The sequence below is a fragment of the Bos indicus genome, chromosome X, assembly GCF_029378745.1.
Source record: "Bos indicus isolate NIAB-ARS_2022 breed Sahiwal x Tharparkar chromosome X, NIAB-ARS_B.indTharparkar_mat_pri_1.0, whole genome shotgun sequence".
Classification (NCBI taxonomy): domain Eukaryota; kingdom Metazoa; phylum Chordata; class Mammalia; order Artiodactyla; family Bovidae; genus Bos; species Bos indicus.
The window spans coordinates 3,697,317-3,723,848 of record NC_091789.1 but is presented as its reverse complement, the minus strand read 5'-3'; the positions used below and the strand labels follow the sequence as shown (position 1 = coordinate 3,723,848).

The 26,532-nt window shown below is 45.2% G+C and overlaps 1 protein-coding gene across 1 annotated transcript in view; it reads right to left on the bottom strand.

Moving 5' to 3' along the window:
* SLC25A43 (solute carrier family 25 member 43) overlaps window positions 1-26,018 on the bottom strand; it is a 40,900-nt gene extending 14,882 nt beyond the window's left edge. The window contains exons 1-3 of the mRNA XM_070784954.1: window positions 25,664-26,018; window positions 17,759-18,000; window positions 12,457-12,629 (exon numbers count right to left, since the gene is read on the bottom strand). Of these exons, the coding sequence (XP_070641055.1) occupies window positions 12,457-12,629; window positions 17,759-18,000; window positions 25,664-25,938 (690 nt within the window). The 5' untranslated portion in view covers window positions 25,939-26,018. The remainder of the gene's footprint in view (window positions 1-12,456; window positions 12,630-17,758; window positions 18,001-25,663) is intronic.
* Between the last annotated feature and the right edge of the window lie 514 nt (window positions 26,019-26,532).

The following is a 26,532-nucleotide window of genomic DNA, read 5'->3' as shown; positions in this document are numbered from 1 at the left end:
CTGTGGCCCTGGGCCCACCCCCCAGCCCTCTGCCCCGCCCCGTGCCTGCCCTCTAGGGAATGGTCTTGTTTCCATGATCAACAACTGCCATCCCTAAAGTATTTAGGACACTCTACACCTTTGGAACAAAGGGGAGACTTCTTTCCTTAAACCTTAATGATGATACTCAAACAAAGCCACCTGGCCTGAGGGATGTCCAGACCTCTACCTGGATCCGAAAAATGTCCTTTTTTTCCCCCCTCAGAATGCCAAGGCAATGCTACTGACTGAGGCAGAAGCTGCCAGTTCCCAAAGGGCCCGGCCACCAAAGCAAAATGATGGCAAGGACTTAGAGATGCAGTGAACTCAAGGCAACGTTCCCACCCTCTCCCATGACCCTGAGAGCCGAGAACCCAGCGGTGTTTGTATTTGTGGACCAGCGGGCGAGTTGGCTGTGCTGGGGAAACAGAACTCTAGTCCTCCTGAGACTAGATGCCATGTCAACCAAGAAATGCTGAACTAGGCAGCACACCTGAAACGCATGTAGTGCTTCCTGGCAGGTGTGCTGAGAATAATCTACACTTTCTCATGCTGGGGCTTTGCACCTGCTCTGCCATGGGCTCGGCGAGCTGCTGGGGCTTTCTTCCCAGTCTGTCCGAGCGGCATGGCCAGTCTGAGGCGGCCAAAGGTCCACGGCTGCTGAATGTTCTCTGCTCCTCATTTCAATCTGCAGGCTTCAAGCTTTCCGTTGTCAGGCTGCCAGTAACCAAAGAAAGCCAGGGCGCCCAACAGCCTGGTTTTCTAAAGATTTTTTTTTTCCCCTTCCAACTGAGTTAACCATTCCTTGGCCAAAGCCACTCTCGTGCCCGTTTCTGAGCTAGCGTGCTACTGGTTTTTTTTTTTTTTTTTTTCAACTGAGGCCCAGCGTTCCCAAATCTCAAGATTAGGTTTCATTCTCTGTCATCCTGAACTGAAAAAAAAAAAAAAAACAAAAAAACCCTAACTGATTACCTAGCATCTAGGAACAAGCTCGGGAGAAGGCAATGGCAACCCACTCCAGTGTTCTTGCCTGGAGAATCCCAGGGATGGTGGAGCCTAGTGGGCTGCCATCTATGGGGTTGCACAGAGTCGGATACGACTGAAGCGACTTAGCAGCAGCAGCAGGAACAAGCCCCGGGAGCCCTGGTGGATAAAGCATGGGCCTGAAGGAAAGACCTGATTTCCTAGCCCTCGAGCCACTTGGTAGCTAAGTGAATGCTGGGCAGGTAACTTACCCTCTCTGTGCCTCATGCCTCATTTCTTCACCTAGAAACTAGGGATACTAACTATACTTACTTAATAGGGTGGATGAAGAGGATGGAATGGGATGATACACAGCCTGGTTCACATTACATGATGAATAAATGGTAGTTATTATCACATTATTGTCATTTCTTATTTCCGGGGGAAGACTTCCCTGTGGTTACCTCCTCCAGACATATCCCCATCCTTATGCCAGATCTAGATCTGTTCCTTCATATCACGTTTACTGAAATCAACATGCAAGTGCAAACACTGTGATGCTGATTCATCAAGCACAAAGTGTTGGGAGGCTGTTGTGAAGAGGGGGTGTCCATCAAGACTGTTTTTCTCTGTCCTTTTAGCGTATTTACTTATCTTGAAATGGTAACAGGTGTTGGAGCTGAGATACACAGAACAGGAGAGCTAAGGCGGGGGGTTGGAGATAGTGCGTTATCAGAGCAAGGATTGCAGGCAGTATGAGGCAGGGGACAAAGCCGAGGTTTCCCTAGGTCAGCAGGCAGGAAAAGGCAGGCTGTTTTTACCTTCAGCACAGGGCAGGGATGAGCACACAGGCTTGGGGCTCATCCAGTGGCAGCTAAGGTTCAATTCTGTACTCACAAGGCAGTGGGAACTCAGAAGCCAGCCCTGAACTTTATTCATTTTAAAACAAGTATCAAGTGCCTGCTATATGAGGTTATGTGCTGTGGGGACAAACATGTAAGACACACGTCCCAAAGGCAAGGAGCTCAGTCTGGAAGGAATCATGAACACAGAAGATTATGACACAAGGAAGCATGTGACATGGGCCTGCAAGCTATAGAGAGGGAGCTATGGGCGTTCAGAGCCGGGAACCTCTTTCCTCTTGAGAAGATGAGAGAAGGTTTCCGGAGGGAAGGGTGGAGGCGTGCAGCAATGGTGGAGAGATGGTAGGAGGTAGGGCACGTGGAGAAACGCTATGGAAACTAAACTAGCTGGACCAGAGTGTACACACAGGCTAAGTGTATCATTTAAAAGGGGTTGAAAAGTGAAAATGAAAGTGTTAGTTGCTCGGTTGTGTCTGATTCTTTGCGACCTCGTGGATGGTAGCTCATCAGGCTCCTCTGTCCATGGGATTCTCCAGGCAAGAACACTGGGGTGGGTTGCCATTTTCTTCTCCAGGGGATCTTCCCCACCCAGCAATTGAACCCAGGTCTCCTGCATTCCCTAGTGGCTCAGACGGTAAAGCATCTACCTGCAATGCTGGAGACCTGGGTATGATTCCTGGGTTGGGAAGATCCCCTGGAGAAGGAAATGGCAATCCACTCCAGCACTCTTGCCTGGAAAATCCCATGGACGGAGGAGCCTGATAGACTACAGTCCATGGGGTTGCAAAGAGTTGGACACGACTGAGCGACTTCACTCCTGCATTGGCAGGCAGATTCTTTACCATCTGAGCCACCAGGGAAGCCCTAAGAATGCTGGAGTGGGGAGCCATTTCCTTCTCCAGGAGATCTTGCCAGCCCAGGGATTGAACCTGGGTATCCCCTATCACAGGCAGATTTTTTTTGTTTTACTATCTGAGCCACCAGGGAAGCACCTAAAAGGAGCTGTTCAACCACAAAGCTTTTGGAACAAAATATGCCCTTGGGGGTGGGGGTAGTGACAGTGAAGACAGCATCTATAGTTATTGACAGAGCACACTTTAAGTAACTTGGATTCTCCTACCCCCAAATGCCCTCTCAAGTGGTTTGGAACGCCCTCATTTGTGGTTTTACAGAGGCAAAACACAAGATGGATGTCTTGATCCATCACAATAGGACCACTGTTTAAGGGGTAGGAAAAGTGAACTCATTTATCAAATGAAATCAACAGATATGTGCTGTTGTAAGTCAAAAGAGTGCTTCCCAGGTGACTCAGCAGTAAAGAATCTGCCTGCCAATGCAGGAGATGCAGATTTGATCCCTGGGTTGGGAATATCACCTGGAGTAGGAAATGGCAACCCACTCTAGTATTCTTGCCTGGAAAATCCCAAGGACAGAAGAACCTGGTGGGCTACAGCCCATAGGGTCACAAAAGAGTTGGACATGAATTAGCTAAACAACAACTTGCTAAGAGCCAGCCACCACGAGGCACATCTCAGGTGAGATGGAGGTGGATGCTTCAGGCAGAGGTGACAGGAATGTGAAATACACTTATTCTTCAGGGGGATGGAGGAGAGGGGCTAAGGAGATAATTTTGATTGAACTGGAGGCTGGAACAGGCAGAGGTTTAAAAATCCTGTTTTGTTTAGCTCAGGCAGAATCTGACAACTTGTATTTGCCAACGTTGAAAGATTGGGGGATCTCACAGGAAAATCTGGATTTTAGGCTCCCTTGAAAAATGGGCCCACATTTCTAAATGGCATCTACTGTTCGGAGAAGGGGAACTCACTGCAGCCTCCCCTGGCCACTTTGTTCCACGCTGCAATTCGTATTTAGATGCTGATCACATTTTGTAAGCACAGTGCAGTTAGCTCTCCAGAATGCTTCTGAAAGCCAGGATGGCTCAGAGTGCATTTGCAAGCTTATTCTTTAGGAGGTGAGTGTTAGTTATATTATCCGGGTTTCCCTACTTTCTCTTCTTTCCACTACTTCCAAGTTCCTGCCAGCATCTGATTGTGCAACTCCTGATAGAGGGGGCCTCAGTGCAACAAGGGTGGCAAAGTTGGTAAGGGCAGCCTGCGGGGCCAAGGGGCCCAGCCCTCATTCTCTCAGGGCAATAAAGGACACGACACAGGCAGATCTTAAGAAAATTCATCTGGCAGAAGCCCATAGGCTGGGCTGGAGGAGGCAGAAATGAATATTGACCCTGGTGATGCAAGTTACTCAGTTACTGAGTGTGTGGACTTGGGTGGGCTATGGAACCTCTTAGTGTCTCACTTTTCTCCTCTGTAAAATGGGCTGGATAAGAACAGTACCAATCTGGTAGGTCTGTTGCCAGGATTAAAATGAGATAATAAGCATACAGCATGTAGCACAGTGCCTGGTTGGTACATCAGTGCCCAATGCTTATGCTAATTTTTAGAATGAATCCTGAGATCAGTTGGAAGATGACTGCAGTAGTCGACGTATGAGCTGATAAGGTCCTAGAGGAGGGGAGAGACAGTGACAAGACCAACATGGGAGTGTGAGGAATGACGACCCAACTGGGTTCAAGGCTGACTGGGGGAGGGGGAAGAGAGACAACTTCTGGGTCTGCAGCCTGGGTAAGTGGGGAATGACCACAACGAAATGGAGAACCCTGGGAAGACAGTTTCAGCGGAGGGAGAAGTCAGCTTGATACATACTTCGAGGTGACCCTGGAGAGGCGGAGGCCAAACAGCAGTGTCCAGCAACCGATGAGAAGTGCGGGAGCGGGGCTGGAGAAATATGGCTCAGGGTTGAGGAAATATGGCTCAGGGCTGAGGATGTGGGTTATGAACATGAGGAACCCAGAGAGGGGAGAGGCACCCTGGAGGGAATGGATGAAGCTCTGTGCCCAGTTCAGCATCTCAGTTTGAACAGCTGGGGATTCTCTTGACCCAGAGACTGTGCATATTCTGCTCAGTCAGCTGTGCCACTTGGATACCACCTTTGTCCTTCTTCATCTTATGTGCTTTTAGTTCAAATGCTGACCGGGCCTAATCCTGCTTGCCTTGTGAGCCCTGATGAGGTCAAAGTCCCCTGTGTAGAAAGCGACAGGCTAACACTTGGTTTTATGTTTGATGAAACGGAGACACCTAATACGGACTGCAGGGACAGGGGGAGGTCAGGCAGAATTGTCGGGGACCCAGCTTTTGGCTGGAGCCTTCCTCCTGATCCTCTCAGAAGGCCCACTGTGTTCCAAAGCTCCACCTTCTCAGCTGCTCCCTAGATTTTCCCGGCAGCTTCTCTCTCTCTTTTTTTCCACATGAACTGTTCAGAGAACCATTTGCTCAGGACTCCCTGGTCCTCATGGAGGCAAATCAATCTCCATCTACTTGTTTCCTTTCTACTTGTTCTCTCAATACACCAAGTGCTGCCAGCCTCTTCAGTCCCAAGCTCTGGGTTAGGTGTGGGAGAGACAAAGGGGGCAAGGGTGGGTGTACCTGGAAGAGCTTGAGTTGAAATGTGCTGAAGTGTGGCCAAGGGCATTTCAGGCATGGTGGTCTTGGGGGCCACGAGGGCACACGAGGTGCACAGGGCTGACTCACCCCCTTCCCACCAGCAGCCATCCCATCAGAACATGCACATGCATAATTTTATTTACCTCTCCAGTCTCTAGCATGCCAGCCAGGAGCCAGGGTAAGAGAAAGAAAAAGGAATAAAATGAGTGTAAGCACAGTGAAGGAAGGGCTCAGCTGGTTAAACAAGACTTCTGATTACTGTCATTAGTGCTCAAAAGAGTTCCAACCCGAAGTGGCATTAAATGGACAGATTGTGTGTGTATGTGTGTGTCTGGATAAAGCATATATATTAGAAGAACGAGACCTTCAGACAAAGTGGCCAGTCAGTGTTGGGGTGAGGAAATTTCCTGTCCAGCTGGTTACCTAATGGACACCTGATGTTGATTTGCTTCCTGATGGGCAGTGTAAGGAGGAAAGCCAATGGAAATGAAATGTTACCATTAAGTGTGCTCAGGTCAGAGGAGCCTGGCTGCCCTGCAAAGCTCTCTCCTTATACATTCAGCTGGCAAACCTTGCCTGCTCCCCAGGAGGATGTGGAGGGAGACTTAGAACGCTCTCTTTTCTTGAAGAAGTTGGATTGAGTACTTTGCAGGAACAAACAACCGCAATAGAATTTAGGGCTAGCCTGTTGTTTCTAGGTTCCTTATCCTCCAAACTTAAGATGTATTTTGAGCTGGGATCAGGAGGTTGTAAACTGGACAGTGATCACCAACTGCAAGGCTTCCATACCCTCACGTAGTGCTCAGATACGCTCTGTTACTGCAGCGACATCTAATGGCCAGAGAAAGCAATGCATATTTGCATTTAAAAGCAGCCTGTGGTTCTGCCTTGGGAGGTTAATTTTCTTTTTTTAAGTAGGTTGTCATATATGGAATTTAGAAAGATGGTAATGATAACTCTATACACGAGACAGCAAAAGAGACACAGATATAAAGAACAGAATGGATTGTGTGGGAGAATGTGAGGGTGGGATGATTTGAGAGAATAGCATTGAAACATATATATTACCATATATGAAATAGATTGCCAGTCCAGGTTCAATGCATCAGACAGGGCGCTCAGGGCCGGTGCACTGGGAGGACCCTGAGGGATGGGATTGGGGGGAAGGTGGGAGAGGGGTTCAGGATGGGGGACACATGTACACCCATGGCTGATTCATGTCAATGTATGCAGAAACCACTACAATATTGTAAAGTAATTAGCTTCCAGTTAAAATAAATAGATTAATTTAAAAAATAATGTAGGTTGGACAGGGTACTATTGTTTATTGTTGTTGTTAGTTAGTCGCTAAGTCGTGTCAGACTCTTTTACAATCCCATGGACTGTAGCCCACCAGGCTCCCCTGTCCATGGGATTTTCCAGGCAAGAATACTAGAGTGGATTATTTCCTTCTACAGGGGATCTTCCAGATCCAGGAATTGAATCCGTGTCTCCTGCACTGCAGGCAGTCAGGGAAGCCCCATTATTGCTTATTAACTCCTGTAAAATAACATTTTGACTGCAACCCTAAGAATTCACTTCCTGAATCTTTGGATGACATTCATTCATAACTGGATGTTAATCATTTTTTATGAAAACCAAGCAATTGCCTCTTTGAATTTTTTTCTTACAACTATCATGACTTTGCACTATTTTAAAGCTTCTTGTTGGAGCTCTGTGTATGTATGCATTATGAAGAAGGTTTCTATCGAAGGAAAAAGATGATTAAATTTTCCTCCAAACACCCACTTCTCAGCTTCCCTAGTGGCTCATGGTAAAGGATCCACCTGACAATACAGGACATGATGGTTCAATCCCTGGGTTGGGAAGATCCCCTGGAGAAGGAAATGGCAAACCACTTCTTGCCTGGAAAATCCCATGGACAGAGGAGCCTGGCGGGCTACAGTACATGGGGTCGCAAAGAGTCAGACATGACTTAGGGACTAAATGACAACAACCCGCTTCCACTATACAGTAAATTGTTGTGGTAAATATATATTCTAGAGTAGAATGGTGGTGGTAGCTGGATTTCCCCATAAGAGGTCACTATTCTAGCTCTTGCGTGAAGAAAGGAATGCTAAAAGTTTACAGAGAAGATTGAAACCTCTATTCCCATATTTAGATGCCACTGAATTTCATCTGAAACCCTTTGCGATACTGTGACTTATAATAAATATATACTTGATCTCTGTCCCCATTTCTGGCACAGAGCGCCTATAATATTAACTTGACATTTCCTAAGTGATGAGAGCAATAAAGGTACCTTGGTATTCATAACAAACCCTTTTCAGTCACATCTGAGTTTATGTTAATACAGTGATTTTGGAAAGTGTCGAAATGGATGGAGTCTGGTTGCCAGTAATCCAGTGAATAAACTAGTTTCCTGAGTTCTGTGAGCCACTCCAGCAAGTTAATCGGATTCAAGGCTGTGTGAACCTCTAATTTATACTTCAGAAGCTCGGGTGACAACCTAGACTGGAGATCGGCATCTGAAGTGGGGGGCAGTCTTGTGGGACTGAGCCCTTAACCCAAGGAATCTGATGCTGTCTCTGAGAGTGTCTGAATTGAGTGGAACTGTAGGACTCCCATATGCCATTGGAGGCTTGCTTGGTATGCGGGAAAAAACCCCACGCACTGGAGTTGGTCCTAGAATCTAACCCCTTTTCACTGACTATCCCAAACCCTGGGCTTCCCAGGTGGTACTAGTGGTAGAGAACCTGCATGCCAATGCAGGAGACATGAGAGATGTAGGTTCAATCCTTGGGTCAGGAAGATCTCCTGGAGAAGGGAATGGCACCCCACTCTAGTATTCTTGTCTGGATAATTCCATGGACAGAGAATCAGACACGACTGAGTGACTGAGCACACACATTCTAACCTCTAGGTCCTGGTTTTGGGAAGGCTTACTCTAGGGAGGAAGTGAGGTCATGAAACCTTGAACTCTGCATAAGGAACACTAAATTGTAAGAGGTTCCAGAAAGTGCTGGGTAGATGCCTCTGGCTTTACTATTTGAAAAAGTGGTCCTCAAAGCATGGAAGCCGGTGATATAAGTAGCCTTAGTCTCATCCATCTTTTGATGACCAACCAGCGAGAGCCCATTTTCACTCCTGACAGGAAAAGAAATTCTGAGGGCCAGGATATTAAAAAATGAATAAAAAGTTTGTAGTATATCACACTTCTTTCCCACTCAACTTCACTCTGGATTTTTTAAAGAAGCTATCTATTTTAGAAAGACCATACTTTGGCCACCTGATGTGAAGAACAGACTCATTGGAAAAGACCCCGATGCTGGGAAAGATTGAAGGCAGGAGGAGAAGGGAACAGAGGATGAGATGTTGGATGGCATCACTGACTCAAGGACATGAGTTTGAGCGAGCTCCAGGAGTTGGTGATGGACAGGGAAGCCTGGTGTGCTGCTGTTCATGGGGTTGCAAAGAGTCAGACACAACTGAGAGACTGAACTGAACTGAATAATTATCATATGAAGAAATCAACTTTTCTAAGAATTGACCATATGAAGTTGCCCTTTGGGAATGTCAAAAAAAGGCTGTTGGCAGTGTCATACGGTTCAGTGTAAAAAAAGAAGACTGAAACTAAAGGGGAGATATACTGTATTCCTCAATAAAGACAGAATATTTTACGTAAATTATTCCAAGTATATAAGTTTAACATCAGTCCAGTCATAATCACAAGGTAGTTCTAAAGTTCATCAGAAACAACAAATGACTGAGAATAATCAAGGGAAGATTGAAGAGTGTTGAGGGGGTAGATGCCTTGCCAGACATTAAAGGCTCTTATAAAGCTTTAGGAATTGAAATAGTGTGGCACTGGCACGAGGACAGGCTGACAAATCTACAGTTCAGGATACACAGCCCTGAGACAGACCCTATAACATATATACATCTAGGATGGGCTAAAAGTGATAGAACAAAGTAGTGGGGAAAAGAGATTATTTCAAAAATGGTGCTTAAACAATTGGTAAATTATTTTTGTTTTTAAAGTTAGGTGATTACCTCATATCACACCACAGGTAAATTCTAAATACATTAAAGTGATAAGTGTAACAATTACAATAAAATATTTAAAGAAATATATCAGTGAATAGTCATAGGATTGTGGGATGGGGTAGGTCTTTTACACAGAAGAGCAAAGTTAAAAACCCCAGAATAGTAACATGTATATATAATTGCACAATAACAGCATAAATGGCATTAGAAGCCAAATGTCAAATGGATGCAGTAAATGGCAAAGGGTTAATACCTTTAACATATAAAGACTTCTTACCGATTAGTGAAAAAAAAAAAGCTAAATAGTCTAGAAAAATAGGCAATGGGTACAGACGGAAAATTTACAAAGAAGTACTAATGACAAATTGACATATGAAAAACATGCAATTTGCTTGTAATCAGTGAAATTCAAATTAAAGCAACATGACAACATTTTTCAGCTATTAGGTTCAAAAGGATTCAGAAAGTGAAACCACCTTACTCACTGCTGTTGCACGTGTCAACTAACAGCCTTTCATTAAGACCTTAGACTTATTTTTATTCTGTGGCCTGTATTTCTAGGAATACAGCTAAACAGTGTCATTATAGATGTGAAAAAAATACAAGGACTTTCACTGCAGTATTATTGTACTGAAGAATTAGAAACAGCCTAAACATTGAAACATGGAGAAATTGTTATTTATGGTACGATGGAAGCAGAGATTGAAATTATACTGCCACAAACCAAGGAACACTTAGGGCTACCAGAAGCTGAGAGAAAGGAAGATTCCTCTCCTAGAGCCTTCGAAAGGGGCATGGCCCTGCCAACATCTTGGTAGTAAACTTCTAGGCTCCAAAACTTTGAGAGAATAAATCTGTTTTTTAAAAAATTATGGCACACCCAAAAGAAGTTGTACTACACACACACACACAATGGAATATTACTTAGTCATAAAAAGGAATGAATTTGAGTCAGTGGTAGTGAGATGGATGAACCTAGAGCTTGTCCTACAGAGTGAAGTAAGTCAAAAAGGGAAAAACAAATATTGTATATTAAAGCATATATATGGACTCTAGAAAAATGGTACTGATGAACCCAACTGCAGGGAAGGAATGAAGACACAGATGTAGAGAGCAGACTTGTGGACGCAGCAGGGGAAGGAGAGGGCGGGACGAACTGAGAAAGTGGCACTGACACATATACACCATCATGTGGAAGATAGCTGGCTAGTGGGAAGCTGCTGTGTATATAACACAGGGAGCCCAGCCTGGCGCTCTGTGATGACTTAAAAGGTGCAGGACGTGGGGGAGGCTTGACGGAGGGGATATACATATATATAAATATATATATATATTTATGATTCATTCATGATATTGTACAGCAGAAACCAATACAACATTGTAAAGCAATTATCCTCTAGTTAAAAAAATATTAAAATGGAAAATAATTATGGCATATCCAAATGGTAGAATATTATGTGATAATTAGAAAAGATGTTCTTAATACTTGATGGCCTGAGGCAATATCCATTAAATAATAACTGATAAAAGCAGATAATTTTTCATTTATTATATAATTTTTACATACAGTAGGAATGCAATTTTATGAAAAAATAACTTTCCATATACATATATATTTATGCATACACATCTGCATACACATATGAACACACAGAAGTAAAACTTAAGCACTATAACACATAGCTATTGGGCTTATAGGTAATTCTTTTCTTTGTCATGCTTTTCTGTATTTCCCAAGTTTTCTATAATCTATGTGCATTCCTTTTTTTTTTATCGTGGTAAAACACACATAACAGAAAACGTGACCATTTTAACCATTTTGAAGTGTATGTATTATTCTTAAAATGAGGGATAACAGTTTTTATCAATAAGCATACACTAGGCAGGCTCTCAGCTTGCATCGACATGACAATTGCAATGTGACAATTTCAAAAATTTGTTTGGACAAAGGACAGGAAAGGAACACAATCCAGAGAGATGAAAAGTTTGATGGACTGGAGCCGCAGAATTGGGTGTAACTGTGATGTGTGTTGTCCTGAAGGCAGCTTTTCTTTATAGGTTGAGATAAATACTTGCAGGCTTTTTGGTGCTGAGGAAAGTGAGGCCTGGCTCAGCCAAAAAAGGCACATGGGGAAGCCGGGGGCCACTGAGACAATAGAGGAAGAAGTTACAGACATGAGGAAAAACAAACTCAGCCAGGGCTGATCATTTAAAATTGGATTCAACTGGCCCCAAATGAATATCCGAGCAGCTCTTCAGGATACATCAACTGTATAAAGCCAGATTTGCCCAGAAAAGTCCAGGAAGGCAGGTAAGCCTTCTGATGTGGAATCTGAGGGGAGGCTAGCAGAGAAGGAGCATGGTTCAGGGCAGATGCGAAGCCCCATTTGGTTTTGAGTTCACCCCCCAACTGTGTGAACCTGCCTGTAATCCTCATCCTTGGACCATTCTGATTTTTCTTCGATCAGAATTGGCTGATTCTAGGCTCAGTTCCTCATAGACCTTGGGTATCAGGCTTTTGCCTTTGTGGTCTGTAGAGAAACTGAGTTTTCCTAGGTCACAATTAGGAAAATACAGGGCCAAGCCCAGTAAGACACTGACTCATTTCAAATGCAGTTACTTCCTCAACAGGGGAATCAGGGACTACTGGCCCCTTGTTAGTGACAGTTCCTGGCTTAGTTTGCTTCTTTCCAGGCTGTTTCACTGAAGGACAGGCTGTTAAGGCCAGAGTGACCTGTCCTCACTGTGGAAGCCACCTTGATGTAACAGGCAGTGCAGCTATGAAGTGAGGGAAGAAAAGTGGGCCTCACCTGTAGGTCTACTTCTCTGTAGACCTAAGAGAGCAGAGGGTGGGAATGGGGAGGCAGCATAGACTCATGCCCATTGCCCTGAAGTTACAGCAGAAATGCCACGGAGTGGGGCTTTGCAGAGGGTTTGTATGAGCAGTCATGAGCATTTTGGATCCTGGTCTCGCTCAGACTCTGTGTTCTTTGCTGTTGTTACCCACCCACATACAAGGCAAGGTCCCCCCAAACACATCTCCTCACCTGCATCTTCCTCTTCACCGTGTCAAAGGGGAAGGAGAGGGTCTGGGTCACTGCAGCAGCCAGGCAGACATTGGCAAAGTTCTGGAAGAGAGAGAACCGATCCCGGGGTCCATTCCAGATTTTCTCCAGGTTCATGTAAACTAGAAGGGAGCCAGCAGAGAAAGGGAGAGCACCTGAAAAACAAGGCCAGGGAGGCTGTGATGGCTCAGGAGACACTGGTTTGAGAACATAAATGCCAGTAGGAAACCCTGGGGAAAGCAACAGGACCAGCTCTGGGCTTGTGAAAAGTCACTCCAACAGAAGCAGCATGCACTTTCTTGGGTAATGGTAACGTGGTATATTTTGATTGGGTTTGTGTCATTGATCACAATGCATCCAATGATTCCCTGCAGGTTTGTGTATTCTATGTCCATTTCACTTTTAAAAGAATCATAAACAAATATCGAACTCTAGTTAGTAATATGCACGCTGAAAGGTTGAGGGGTGAAGTGTATTGATGTTTGCAATTTACATGAAAATCATCAAAAAATACATGACTGATGAATGGCTAGAGGGATGGATAGATAAATGATAAACCAAAACATTCATTGAAGGATCTGGTATATGCTAGGTATATGGGTATTTCCAATTCTTTTTTAAAAAAATTTATTTTACTTATGTATAGATGATTTATAATGTTGTGTTAGCTTCAGCACAGTAAAATGATGTACAGCAAAGTGATTCAGTTGCAGTCTTTTTCATATTTATTTCAATTATTGCTTATTACAGGGTATTGAATATAGTTTCCTGTGCTATACAGTAGGACCTTGTTTATCCAGGGTATTTCCAATTCTCTTAACATTTTGGGGTGTTTGAAATAAAAAAAGAGTGTTGGGGAAAAAAATCACTCTTAAATAAAAAGTTAGTGGGAGGTACTTAATCAAGCTTTGGAGTTTAGTGGATACTGATCTTCAGCTGAGAAGGTAACATTCTGTGAAAACTGAAGAGTGAGATCATAGTGGTGAGGGAGGGAGGTTACTTGACCTTGCTTCTGGGAATGACGCGGCCATATCAGGGCCCAGTGGGCACCCTGCACTGTGTGGCAGCCTCACCTTTCTTTTTTTAAAAAAATTTTATATTGGAGTAGAGTTGATTTACAATGTTGTGTTAGCTTCTGCCGTACAGCAAAGTAAATCAGTTATACATATACATATATTCACTCTCTCTTTTTCCATATAGGACATTACAGAGTACTGAGTAGCGTTCCCTGTGCTATCCAGTAGGTCCTTATTAGTTATCTTTTCTTTTTAACTTTTTATTTTGTATTGGGGTATAGCTAATTAACGATGTGGTAATTTCAGGTGATCCATGAAGGGACTCAACCATACATATACATGTGTCCATTCTCCACCAAACTCCCCTCCCACCCAGCAGCCTCACCTTTCTAGGAAAAGGTGGTAAGCAAGTACTGCGGTGGTTGGCACTTTGAAGCTTCCAAAGTTTTTGGACCAATCTGAAGTTTACACAGGGACTAAATATCTCCCTTAAGATGAGATTTAAAAGAAGGGCTAACACTAGTTGTGTTGCTCATCTTTAGAAAAATGTAGTATTTATTTAATAAAAACAAAAATGACATACCAACGCTGTATTTTCATTCAGAAAACATTTGTGGAGCTAATGCTATGTGATGGGCCCTTTGCCAGGTGCCAGGAATACAAAGAGGAGTGAGCAGGCTAATTCCTGGAGATACTCACCATCTAGTGGGAGAGACAGACAGATAACGAGTCATAGTAGTGGGGCTAGGAAGGCTATGCAAAGTGCTTTAGGTACACAAGGATCAGAGGGATCCACTTTGCCTGAGGGAATCAAGAAGGACTTCACAGAAGAGAGAACTTTTTAACTGGGTCTTCAGGAATGAGCAGGAGTTCATCAGACACTGACGGAGCAAGCAGAGGGAACAACATATACAGAGAGTGGTATTTCCAAGAAATGCCAGTATTTCTGGATGGCCAACACAGGAGTGCAGGTAGAGCATGGTAGGAGATGAGGTAGGGATTGGCCGGCAGGGCCAGGTCTGAAGGTGCTAGTATGCCAGAAGGAATTTGGGTTTTTCCCTGTAGCTCACAGGAGTCAGTGAAGGCTTTTAAGGAGGGCAGTGGGAAGAGGCTGATGAAATGATTAACTTGCACTTAGAAAGCTCACCACACCCTGGGAGCAAGGTACAGGGTGGACCAGGGCAGGAGAGACCCAGGACCGGGACCAGGTAGGAGCCGCTCACCACACCCTGGGAGCAAGGTACAGGGTGGACTGGGGCAGGAGAGACCCAGGACCGGGACCAGGTAGGAGCCTCTCGTGTCTGCAGAAAGATGATGAGAGTGTGACCTGGGGCAGAGAAGATGCGGATGGAGAAGGGGCAGACTTGAGAGCTTTAAAAGGTGAAATTGACAGCACTTGCGGCTGAAGTAGGCATGCAGTGAGAGGAGGAGTCAAAGTTGAGGAGATAATAGGTTTCTTCTGGCTTAGGCCACTGTGTGAAAGAAAGGCAGTCTTGTTCACAGGGACACAGGAAGGGAGCAGGCATGCAACTAATGAGGACATCAGGTTTAGTCCTGACTAAATACTGATACATCCCTTGATGTATCAAGGGAATATCAGGTGGGGTTGTCCAATTGCAGGCATTCATACTACCACTGAGAGTTGGTGGTAGTCAGTGGCTAAGAGAGAAGGCTCTGCGGTTGTATTGCTAGATCTTCTGTTTTCTATCTATGTGGTCTTGGGCAAGTTGCTTAGCTTCCCTAAGCATCTATTTCACCTGTAAAATGTGGCTTAAATGAGGAGCCGTATGCAAAACGTTTAGGACAGTGCCTGGCACATAATAAAGAGCAATAGATGTTAGTCATTGTTATTATAGAGATGAAATTGGGAGTCATTAGAGTATTACAATGTTTGTTTAAGCCACTAACTTAGATGAGGCCACCCAGGGAGGGAATGAAGAGTGAGAAGAAAACTCAGAAAGGAACCTGGGGAATAGCGACAGGTAGAGGGCTGGCAGCATCAGATGAGCCACACAAGAAAGAGCTGAAGAGAGGTGGGAAAAGAAATGTAGATACAGTGGCATCCTGGAAGACAGGTTTCTAGAATAAAGGGTGATGGATCTCATCAAATACTGCAAAAAAGGTCAGATAAAAGGCAAGTCTACTCAATTGGCAATTGGGGGTCCTGGTGACTTGTGCAGGTGTAGTCCTGGCAAAGGTTCTGAAGATCACAGAAGCTACAGTTGCTACCCTGGTTGTGCTCATACATGTATGGACATTCTCGGAGACTCCTTCCTGCGGTCATATGGGGAGTGTGTGGGACTGTTTGCCTGTCCACTTGTGCTGAGCCACCTGCAGGCTGTCCTTCTCCCTCCCAGGCCAAAGTTAGGAGTGGGGTGTATGGCTATGGAATAGAACAAAGCTAATCAACTCTATATTGAATCCATATGACCTTGAACTCAGAGATCATTCTGTCATTTTTGAAGCAGAAGATATTAAGAAGAGGTGGCAAGAATACACAGAAGAACTATACAAAAAAGATCTTTATGACCCAGATAATCACAATGGTGTGATCACTCACCTAGAGCCAGACATCCTGGAATGTGAGGTCAAGTGGGCCTTAGGAATCATCACTACAAACAAAGCTAGTGGAGGTGATGGAATTCCAGTTGAGCTATTTCAAATCCTGAAAGATAATGCTCTGAAAGTGCTATACTCAATATGCCAGCAAATTTGGGAAATGCAGCAGTGGCCACAGGACTGGAAAAGGTCAGTTTTTATTCCAATCCCTAAGAAAGGCAATGCCAAAGAATGCTCAAACTACCACACAATTGCACTCATCTCACACACTAGTAAAGTAATGCTCAAAATTCTCCAAGTCGGGCTTCAACAGTACGTGAACCCTGAACTTCCCGATGTTCAAGCTCGTTTTAGAAAAGGTAGAGGAACCAGAGATCAAATTGCCAACATCCGTTGGATTACGGAAAAAGCAAGTGAGTCCCAGAAAAACATCTATTTCTGCTTTATTGACTATGCCAAAGCCTTTGACTGTGTGGATCACAACAAATTGTGGAAAAATCTGAAAGAGAAGGGAATACCAGACTACCTGACCTGCCTCTTGAGAAATCTGTATGCAGGTCAGGAAGCAACTGTTAGAACTGGACATGGAACAACAGACTGGTTCCAAATAGGAAAAGGAGTACGTCAAGGCTGTATATTGTCACCCTGCTTATTTAACTTATATGCAGAGTACATCATGAGAAATGCTAGGCTGGATGAAGCACAAGCTGGAATCAAGATTTCCAGGAGAAATATCAATAACCTCAGATATGCAGATGATACCATCCTTAAGACAGAAAGCGAAGAAGAACTAAAGAGCCTCTTGATGAAAGTTAAAGAGGAGAGTAAAAAAGTTGGCTTAAAGCTCAACATCCAGAAAACTAAGATCATGGCATCTGGTCCCATCACTTCGTGGCAAATAGATGGGGAAACAGTGGAAACAGTGACAGACTTTATTTTTTTGGACTCCAAAATCACTGCAGATGGTGACTGCAGCCATGAAATTAAAAGACGCTTGCTCCTTGGAAGAAAATTATGACCAACTTAGACAGCATATTAAACAGCAGAGACATTACTTTGGTGACAAAGGTCCATCTAGTCAAAGCTATGTTTTTTTTCCAGTAATCATGGATGGATGTGAGAGTTGGACCATAAAGAAAGCTGAGCACTGAAGAATTGATGCTTTTGAACTGTGGTGTTGGAGAACACTCTTGAGAGTCCCTTGGACTGCAAGGAGATCCAACCAGTCCATCCTAAAGGAAATCACTCCTGAATATTCATTGGAAGGACTGATGTTGAAGCTGAAACTCCAATACTTTGACCATCTGATGCGAAGAACTGACTCATTGGAAAAGACCCTGATGCTGGGAAAGATTGAAGGTGGGAGGAGAAGGGGACGACAGAGGATGAGATGGTTGGATGGCATCACCGGCTCAATGGACATGAGTTTGAATAGACTCAGGGAGTTGGTGATGGACAGGGAGGCCTGGCGTCCTGCAGTCCATGGGGTTGCAAAGAGTCAGACACAACTGAGTGAGTAAACTGAACTGAACGGACCTTGAACTCAGTTAAATGAATTTAATGGGTTACAAAGATATACAATACATTCATATATATCCCTTGAACTCAGTAAAGTGGATTTCACTGGTTACCAACAAAGATATAAAAATCATTTGTATAGATCCAAGAACACAGCCTTTTCTTGGACAAGGTGACAAGTTCCATCTTACCTAAAACAGTAAGGGAAACCCCTCGATAAAGGGCCAGGAACCCTTCCTGTTGATAAATAGTAGAAAATGCATGGAGGATCCCCCTGTAGGATGGTTCCAGCATGTTCTGCACAATTAACCGAGTTTTGATGAGGTCTGTAGGATATGTCACAATGGTGGAAACCATCCCTGCGAGACTCCCAGCCATGATGGAGCTCCACTGGGAAATATGGCCCAGGTCATCCATGAACAGCACGACAAACCTGGGAGAAAACAGGGAGAAAGGCCCAAGGGAATCAGCTATGGATTGTTTTGGAGTGTTCAGTGCTACTGATTGCAACATTTCCCCACGTTTGGAAATGCTTTATGAAGCAAAAATTACTATACTAATGTATTAAGATAAATGAGTAAACACATTCAATTCTACTATATTTATGTAATTCTACTTAGCTCTAAGGAAGAGATATCTAACCTTATTTACATCTACCCTAAGTCCATCCACTTCCTCTTAAGCATTTTCCCCTTTTATTTGCATAACTGTCAACCCTGGCTTGCCTGTGGGGTGTAAATGAACAGAAGTACTCGATAAATACTGAATTGGAATGTGCTCCTTTGATTCGGTTGCAACTTCAATGAAATTGCTTGAAACAATGACTTTAAGCATTCCCAGTAATTGAGGTTTTTTGTTTTTGGCTGCCTCAGGCAGCATGTGGGAAATTAGTTCTTCAACCAAGGGTTGACCTGAGCCCCCTGCATTGGAAGCTCAGAATCTTAACCACTGGACCACCAGGGAAGTCCCTTGAGTTTTTAAAATATATTGGTTTAATAATTGTAAGAGAAGATGCACGACCCCACCAACTGTCAGAGAAATAACAAATAAAAATAGTAACAAGATACCATTTCTCACCCAGCAGACTGGCAAAGATGAAAAAGTCTGATAACACCAAGTGATGGTGAGAAAGTATGGAAACAGGAATGCTCATCCACTGCTGGGAGAGGTGTACATTGGCAGGTCACTTTGTAGTATCTAGTAAAATTGGAAGAAAGCCTACTTTCATCCCAGCAATTCCATTTCTCAGTGCATATCCTAGAGAAACTCTTGTATAAAGACACAAGATGTACTTGGAGACTCCTTCCTGCAGTCAGATGGGGAGTGTGTGGAACTGTCTTCCTGTCAGCTGGGTGAGAAATGGCATCTTGTTACTGTTTTTATTTGTTATTTCTCTGACAGTTGGTGGGGTCATGCATCTTCTCTTACAATTATTAAACCAATATATTTTAAAAACTCAAGGGATTTCCCTGGTGGTCCAGTGGTTAAGATTCTGAGCTTCCAGTGCAGAGGGGTGCAGGTTCAACCCCTGGCTGGGGACACTTATTATTAATACATTGTTTGTAAGTGAAATTGAATAGTCTAAAAATCCATTGGTAGAGGAGTGGATAAATTGTGGAAGTCATATAATGATACCATAAATGAATGCACTTAGAACTGTGTATTTACATGGATAAATCATAAAAGCATAAAGTTAAGTGAAAAAAGCAAGTTGCAGAATGACCTATAGTGTATGGTAACTATGGTCATTTCTCTGTATCCACAGGTTTCAGAAACCCCAACAGATACCAACATCTGTGGATGCTCAAGTCCCTCATAGAAAATGGTGTATTATTTGCCCTCTAGTATACTTTAAGTCAGGGGCTTCCCTACTGGCTCAAACAATAAAGACTGCCTGCAATACAGGAGACCCGGGTTTGATCCCTGGGTCAGGAAGATACCCTGGAGAAGGGAATGGCAACCCACTCCAGTATCCTTGACTGGGGAATCCCATGGACAGAGGAGCCTGGCGGGCTACAGTCCATGGGGTCACAAAGAGTTGGACACAACTGAAGCAACTTATCAGGTACATATGCATACTTTAAATCATCTCTAGAGTACTTATAATACTGAATACAGTGTAAATGCTATATAAAAAGTTCCTGGGGCATGGCAAATTCAAGTTTTGCTTTTTGGAACTTTCTGGAATTGTATTACACAATACTGAATACAGTATTTCCAACCTGTGGTTGGTTGAATCAGTGGATACAGAATCTAAAGATACAGAGGGCTGAATACATTTAAATCAAGAAATACATCTACAAAACCGTATCTTAAAGTAATTATGGATATAGACATGTAAAAAAAGTATAAAATAGACCCCCAAGAAGGTGGAGAGCAGATGGGACTGGAAAAGAGAATGAAGGGGACTTTACCATTATCTGTAATATTTTATTTCTTGTACTAAGTCTTCCCTGGTGGCTCAATTGGTAAAGAGTCTGCCCATAATGCAGGAGACCCAGGTTCAATCCTTGGGTCGGGAAGATACCCTGGAGAAGGAAATGGCAACCCACTCCAGTATTCTTGCCTGGAGAATCCCATGGACAGAAGAGCCTGGTGGGCTACAGTCCATGGGGTCACAATTAGCTTAAAAGATACTTCAACTATCTTTTTTATTTCTTGTATCTTTTAAGCTAATTCTCTTGTATGCTGTCAATCCTGCACTGTGGGTATATGAGTGTTTGCTAGACCATTCTTTGTGTTTCACTGCAGTTTCACAATTTAGTCCCAAATGTTTTGGGTGGACTTTTCTATTGGCAAACTAGAAAGCCACTCTGTTACAATCCCTCTTTCTGGAAGCAGTACATCCCCAGTCATGAGAGCCTACGTTGGCAGAAATTGTTCTAAGAGGACTTTTACATGGTGCACGTTCCCGGGCCAGGAAGCAAAGGAATTTTATTCATGCTTGGGAAATGTGGAGAAAATAAAAGAGGGCTTGGAAACCAGGAAAAATAAGATTTTCTGTCAGAGAGTGGGTAGGAGGAGCGGGAGAGGTATAACAAGGATCTGAATAAAAGGAAGGTGAACAGAGCTAGCTAATAGTATTTTATCTTTTTTAAAATGAGAGCATCCTGAATACTTTGGCTTCCAAAGCTCTAGCGAAGATGTGTATTTCCTGCTTTTTCAGTTTGGCAGCAGGCCAGGGCCCCCTGACTGACAAATAAGTGTTCAGGTGAAACCACTGAGAGAGTTCTAGATTGGCTCCTTTGCTCCCAAGTAAACACTTATCTATTAAAAACATCTCCTTCAAGCTGTAGGAAAGTCTGGGCTTCATTTTGTCAGCCTCACTTAATAGTCATTTGAGTGAACCAGCGCGACCTTTTAAAGATATGGGTAAACCAAGCTGGTTCTCCCTAGTGGGCCGTCTGCCTTGGTTTCACTGCCTGCACCCTTCCTGAGTCCTTCCTCCCTCCTCTCTCCCCGAGCCAGTCCAGTCGAGTGGGAGGGGAACCTTAGCAGAGGGAGGGGAGACAGAGGAAGTGGAAATGCTTGGCTAGAGGGGTGGTCTGCAGCATGCTGGAATAATCTAGAAGAAGGAGGAGTTTGAAGAAACACCATTCATTCTCATTCAGTTCAGTTCAGTTCAGTCGCTCAGCCGTGTCTGACTCTTTGCGACCCCATGAATTGCAGCACGCCAGGCCTCCCTGTCCATCACCAACTCCTGGAGTTCACTCAGACTCACGTCCATCGAGTCAATGATGCCATCCAGCCATCTCATCCTCTGTCGTCCCCTTCTCCTCCTGCCCCCAATCCCTCCCAGCATCAGTCTTTTCCAATGAGTCAACTCTTCGCATGAGGTGGCCAAAATACTGGAGTTTCAGCTTTAGCATCATTACTTCCAAAGAAATCCCAGGGGTGATCTCCTTCAGAATGGACTGCCTCCTGCTTACTCGCCATCCCAGGGCACTCGTGCATTCCCCAGTCACTGAATATATACACTGTGTGAGCTTTCAGCATAAGATCATGAGAGTTCAACGGACCTACCAGAGAGATGTCTGATAGGGGCGGCCCAAGAGAAATTAGGGTCTCTGAATGACTTGATGAACTAGGAAGAACCCTGTCTTCTATCAGTTTGCTTTATAAAGAGGGTTTTGCCATATTTGACAAATATACAAAATCGAAAAGAAGAACCAAGGAAAGCCCTTTTTCTCAGACTCTTACTATACAGAGGCGAAGACACAGATCGTTCCTCTTACAATCAGAGTCAAAGCAGGGCAACCCTGATAGGCCATCAATGACATCATCTGAATCCCCACATCTTAAGTGCTTGTCTGATTGGCTGGGGCAGCAGTGTTCCCCTTTCTGCTCTTCCTTGCATTCCCACACACTGCACAGAAGCTTTTCCAGCAAGACTAGATAAGCTGATGAACGGCAGTAACCCCTTCATTTCAGGCACACGGAGATTACACACACCCTTGATGTATGTAGTTAGAACTGCCAACACTTCAACCTAACACAAGTTGGCAGCCAAACACAAGCTAGTGAATTGGTTACACAATAAGGAAATGGTGTTGGTGATGAACAATTTCAGAGTTTCAGGAACCCAAAACAATGCTTATACAGCTAGACAAACAGTTGTAGCATAAAGTTGGGTAAAGGTCTACATCCGATAGCCACCCATTGTGTTAGATTTTATTTGTTTAGTACAAGGACCTAGCTCCTCCCAGACTCTACTGAGCGCATTCTTTTCATTGTAAATCCAAGTAGGGAGATATGTCATCATCACAACGTTAAGCTGAGCACTGGACTAAGCAGAAGACCTGGTTTCAAGCTCCAGCTGTGCCATTAATTGTGTTTGTGAGCAAGTCACTGAACTACTGCTTTTTTAAAAAAAAAATTTTATTTATTTATTTTTGACTGTGCTGGGTCTTTGTTGCTGTGTGGGCTTTTCCCGAGTTGCAGCGAGTGGGGGCTACTCTCTAGCTGTGGTGCATGGGCTTCTCATTTCGGTAGCTTCTCATTGCAGAGCACAGGCTCTAGAACTCCCAGGCTCTAGAGCACAGGTTCAATAGTTGTGGTATGTGGGACCTTCCTGGACTAGGGATCAAACCTGTATTGGCAGGTGGATTCTTTACAACTGAGCCACCAGGGAAGCCCTGAACCACTGCATTTTCTGAACATTCTGTATGTTTATGCTTTTTTATTCAAACCCACAATCACAGGCTGTACCATTACCCACAACTAACTGTTCTGCAAATTCATGGATCTGCAAATTCAGTATAATGATGGATCCAAGGTATCGTCTTAATGTAGGAAGTCTGGCATCATGATTGATCCACAACTTGGCTGCCTATCACTGAAATATTTCCTTTTAATTTTCAGAAAGAAACTAACGTTTCAGGAAAACATTATTAGCAAACCTAGCCTGAGTAGCTATGTGTTCTTCCTCTCCCACACATCTCCTTTTCTCCATTCCCACGGTCATCAGCCCATTTCAGATGCTCTCAGCCACCACAGGGACTAGTGCAACTGGTTCCTAACTGGTCCCGCCGCCCCCAGCCTTCTTCCTCTTTAGATGTCCTCTGCAGCTACCAGGTGACAATTCCTGTTGAATTGCTTTAATCACAGCACTCCCCCATCAAAAATCCACCCCAGTTACCCTTGCATTCCAAGTAAAGTCCAAACTCCCTAATCTGCCCCTCCAAGATCTCATTCCAACCTGCTTTTCTGGCTGTATTTTCCATTACAGCCAGAGACACACCTTATGCTCCAGTCATGCCGCATGCCTTCCCACTGCTGTGCCTTTGCTTATGGCATTACCTGCAGTATCTTTCTCCCCATCTTTGCCAGAAAACTCCTACTCATTTTCCCAAGACCAAACTTGGATGGTTTTTCTCTGCTGCGACATCTTTATATCTCCTCCCTCATCAGAGGTGTGAATTTCTATAGCACTTTAAACTTGGCAGTCACATGCTATGGACATACTATAGTTTTATTTTATTGCTCTGGAAGTTCCGGGACACAGGGACCATGCCCCTTTCATCCTTGCATCGTCCCCAGCATCATGCATACAGTGGGCACTTAATGAATGCAGACAGAAAGCAGTATGAAGTAATAGGGCACGGGTATTAGAGTCAGAAGGCCTGGTGGAGTTCAGCTCTGTCACTGATGAGTGGTGTGGCCAATCTGAGCCCAACAGTGCATCTGTAAACTGGGCATAAGCTTCCTGTCCTGTGGACGGTACAGGGAAGGAGACAGGTGTTGTAAATATCCAACAATTTACACACACATACACACACACACATACGAAATGGTAACTAGATAGAGGTAATGGATGTTAATTAGCTTGATTGTGGCAATCGTTTCACAAGGTATACATATATCAAAGCATCAACTTGTACACCTTAAACATAGATAATTTTTCATGTCAATGGTATCTCAAAAGCTTAAAAATCCAATGACATGCAGTCATCCCTCTGTGTCCATGGGTTCCAGAACTAACTGCAGATTGAAAATATTCAGAAAAAAATTCCAGAAAGTTCCAAAAAAGCAAACCTTGAAGTTGCTGCACAGTAGCAACAATTTACATAGCATTTACATTATATTTACAACTTTTCCCATAGTATTTACATTGTATCAAGTAGTATAACCAACCTAGAGATGATTTAAAGTATCCAGGAGGATTGTGCAGGTTACATGCAAATACTACTCCATTTCATAGAAGAGACTTGAGCATGTGGAGTGGGGGTGGGGGAGTGGTGGGGTGGAGGTTGTCCTGAAACCAATCCCCTCCCGGATATGGAGGGATGTCTGTATATATTGGAGAGGGTAAGCAGCAGAGCCACAGTACTTAAACCAGCCTTTGAAGTTCTGCTTCCCTCTCCTTGGTACACATTCCAAAGGAGGAGTTCCATACTTCGTGGACAATACAGTAAAGTGGGGAGAAATTGAGTCATTATAACTCAGAGGAGAAATGTTTACAGACTGAAGGCCAGATGTTGCTGAGAGCAAGGGGCCTGGGGAGGAAAGAGAGCGTTGACAGAGATGCCCCACCATCTCACTACCCTCCTTTCCCAGAGTAAGAGAGGCAACGCAATTTCCAGGCATAAGTGAAATGAGCGCTGGCCTCGAGGAATCAGTGATAAGGAAGATTCCACTGGGCTTGTCAGTTGTCGGATGAGAATTCCAGCTCCAGCCTCCCTGAGCCAAAGGCAAAATCCTTCGACTGTCAGTCTGCAAGGCAGACCTACAGTGGCCAAGACTGTGGATTGTGTTTCTCTAATTCTGAGCTGAGGCCAGGCTTCAGAGGTGGCTGCTGTTCCCAGCGAATGGGGACCCCGGGACCATCCCCCCAACTACAGAAACATCTCTACCTAAAACCCCATCCCTATCACTTCATTCTTTTAGGCTGTGTTTCCAGTTAAAATGCAAATATCTCTGAGTTCTTGAGGAAGTTTTAAGACTCATCAGGCTAATTTACATATTCAGAAGTTTTTCTAAAAAGCAGCTGTTTTTGTGGGAGGTGTTAAAAGGAGGCCAGTGAGCAGTGAGGGTGGGGCAGCCTCTGTAGGACCCCAAAGGCCAGCTTCTTGGGGGAGAGGGCAGGGAGCCGAACTCCGCGGCCTTTTGGTGGCAGTAGATTGGGCCCTCTGTCCCTAGCAAGCACTGTCTTCTGAGGGTTCTGGTCACACAGACCCTCTTCCATACATGTATCTTCAGAGGTCTCTCTCCCAAGCCAGCCAAAGCAAAATTTCCAAGTTGGTGGACAGTGGGAGGGGGGTTGGGAGCCATCTATCCGGAGATTTCTTCACTCCTTCCCCCCAAATCTCCTTTCACCCTCTTCCGCCTCCTCTCCCGTCCAGCCCCGTCAGCCTCTCTGGGCCAGAGCTGCGTCGCCCTCAAAATGCAGAAATCCCCAGAAAAGGTGAAGAAGAAAAGGAGGGGACTACACTTTGGGGGCCGAAGAGGTCGCCTTCTGGCCCAAGGGGCTCCCACGAGATCCGGAAGCAGGCGGGGGCGCACCGCCGGCCCGATCCCCAGCACCCGGGCGGCGTCGGGCCGCGGGCTACCCGGCGGCGGCCTCCCGGGCCCTGGCCCCGCCCACGCCCGGCTCTTACTTGCGGTAGGCGGCTAGCTGGACGGCGCTGCAGGGGAAGAGGCGCAGGCAGGCCACCGCGTTCCCCTTCCACAGGGCGCGGGGCCCCTCGGTCCGCCACACGCGGAGCCCCGCGGCCCACGGCCCCCGGGCGCGGCCGCGCACGACGCCGACCTGGGCCAGTACGGTGGCTAGCTCCAGCGGCGCGGTGAGGCTGAGGCTGAGCGCCCCCGCCAGCCCGGCGCATAGCAGCCGCTGGCTGCCCGTCAGCCGGCCGTCCCGCCGCCAAGTCGCCATCGCGCGTCCGCGGCCCGAGCCCCGGGCGGCCGGCCGATCGCGTGGCTCGGACCTGGGGCTCCCGGGCTCCGGCGCAGGGGGCGGGCCAGGCTCCGCCCGGCGTAGGGCGGACCCGCGGACCGGACGGGAAGCCGGTCCGCGGCCGGGCCGGAGCTGGCCTGGGGCCGGGGCGGGGTTGAGGAGGCTGGTCCGGGGTTGAGGCCGTGGCCGTGCCGGTTTAGTGTCTGATTTTCGGCCAAGACGTTTCTGTTTGCGGTTGAGAAACACTCACCGCGTTCTTTCAAGGCCTAGGCCGCTCTATTTGTGTTCTAAATATTCAGCCCCCGCCACCCCGCCTTATTTATACCCTTTCTCCCTTTCCAAGTTCCACCTTGCCCCCTTCCTTCCCTTGCCTCTGTTCTCATCCCTGCGACCTTTTTTCTGCCCCTAGGAAACGCTTTACAGATTTCTCAGGGCAGAAGGAAAAAACCTTCTGTAACATACACACGATATCCAACACTTGACAAGTATCAGGCTTTTCGTACATTGTCTTATTTAATCTTCAAAACAGTCCTTAGTGGGTGTGTCCCCATTTATTACTCTCAATTCGAGAGG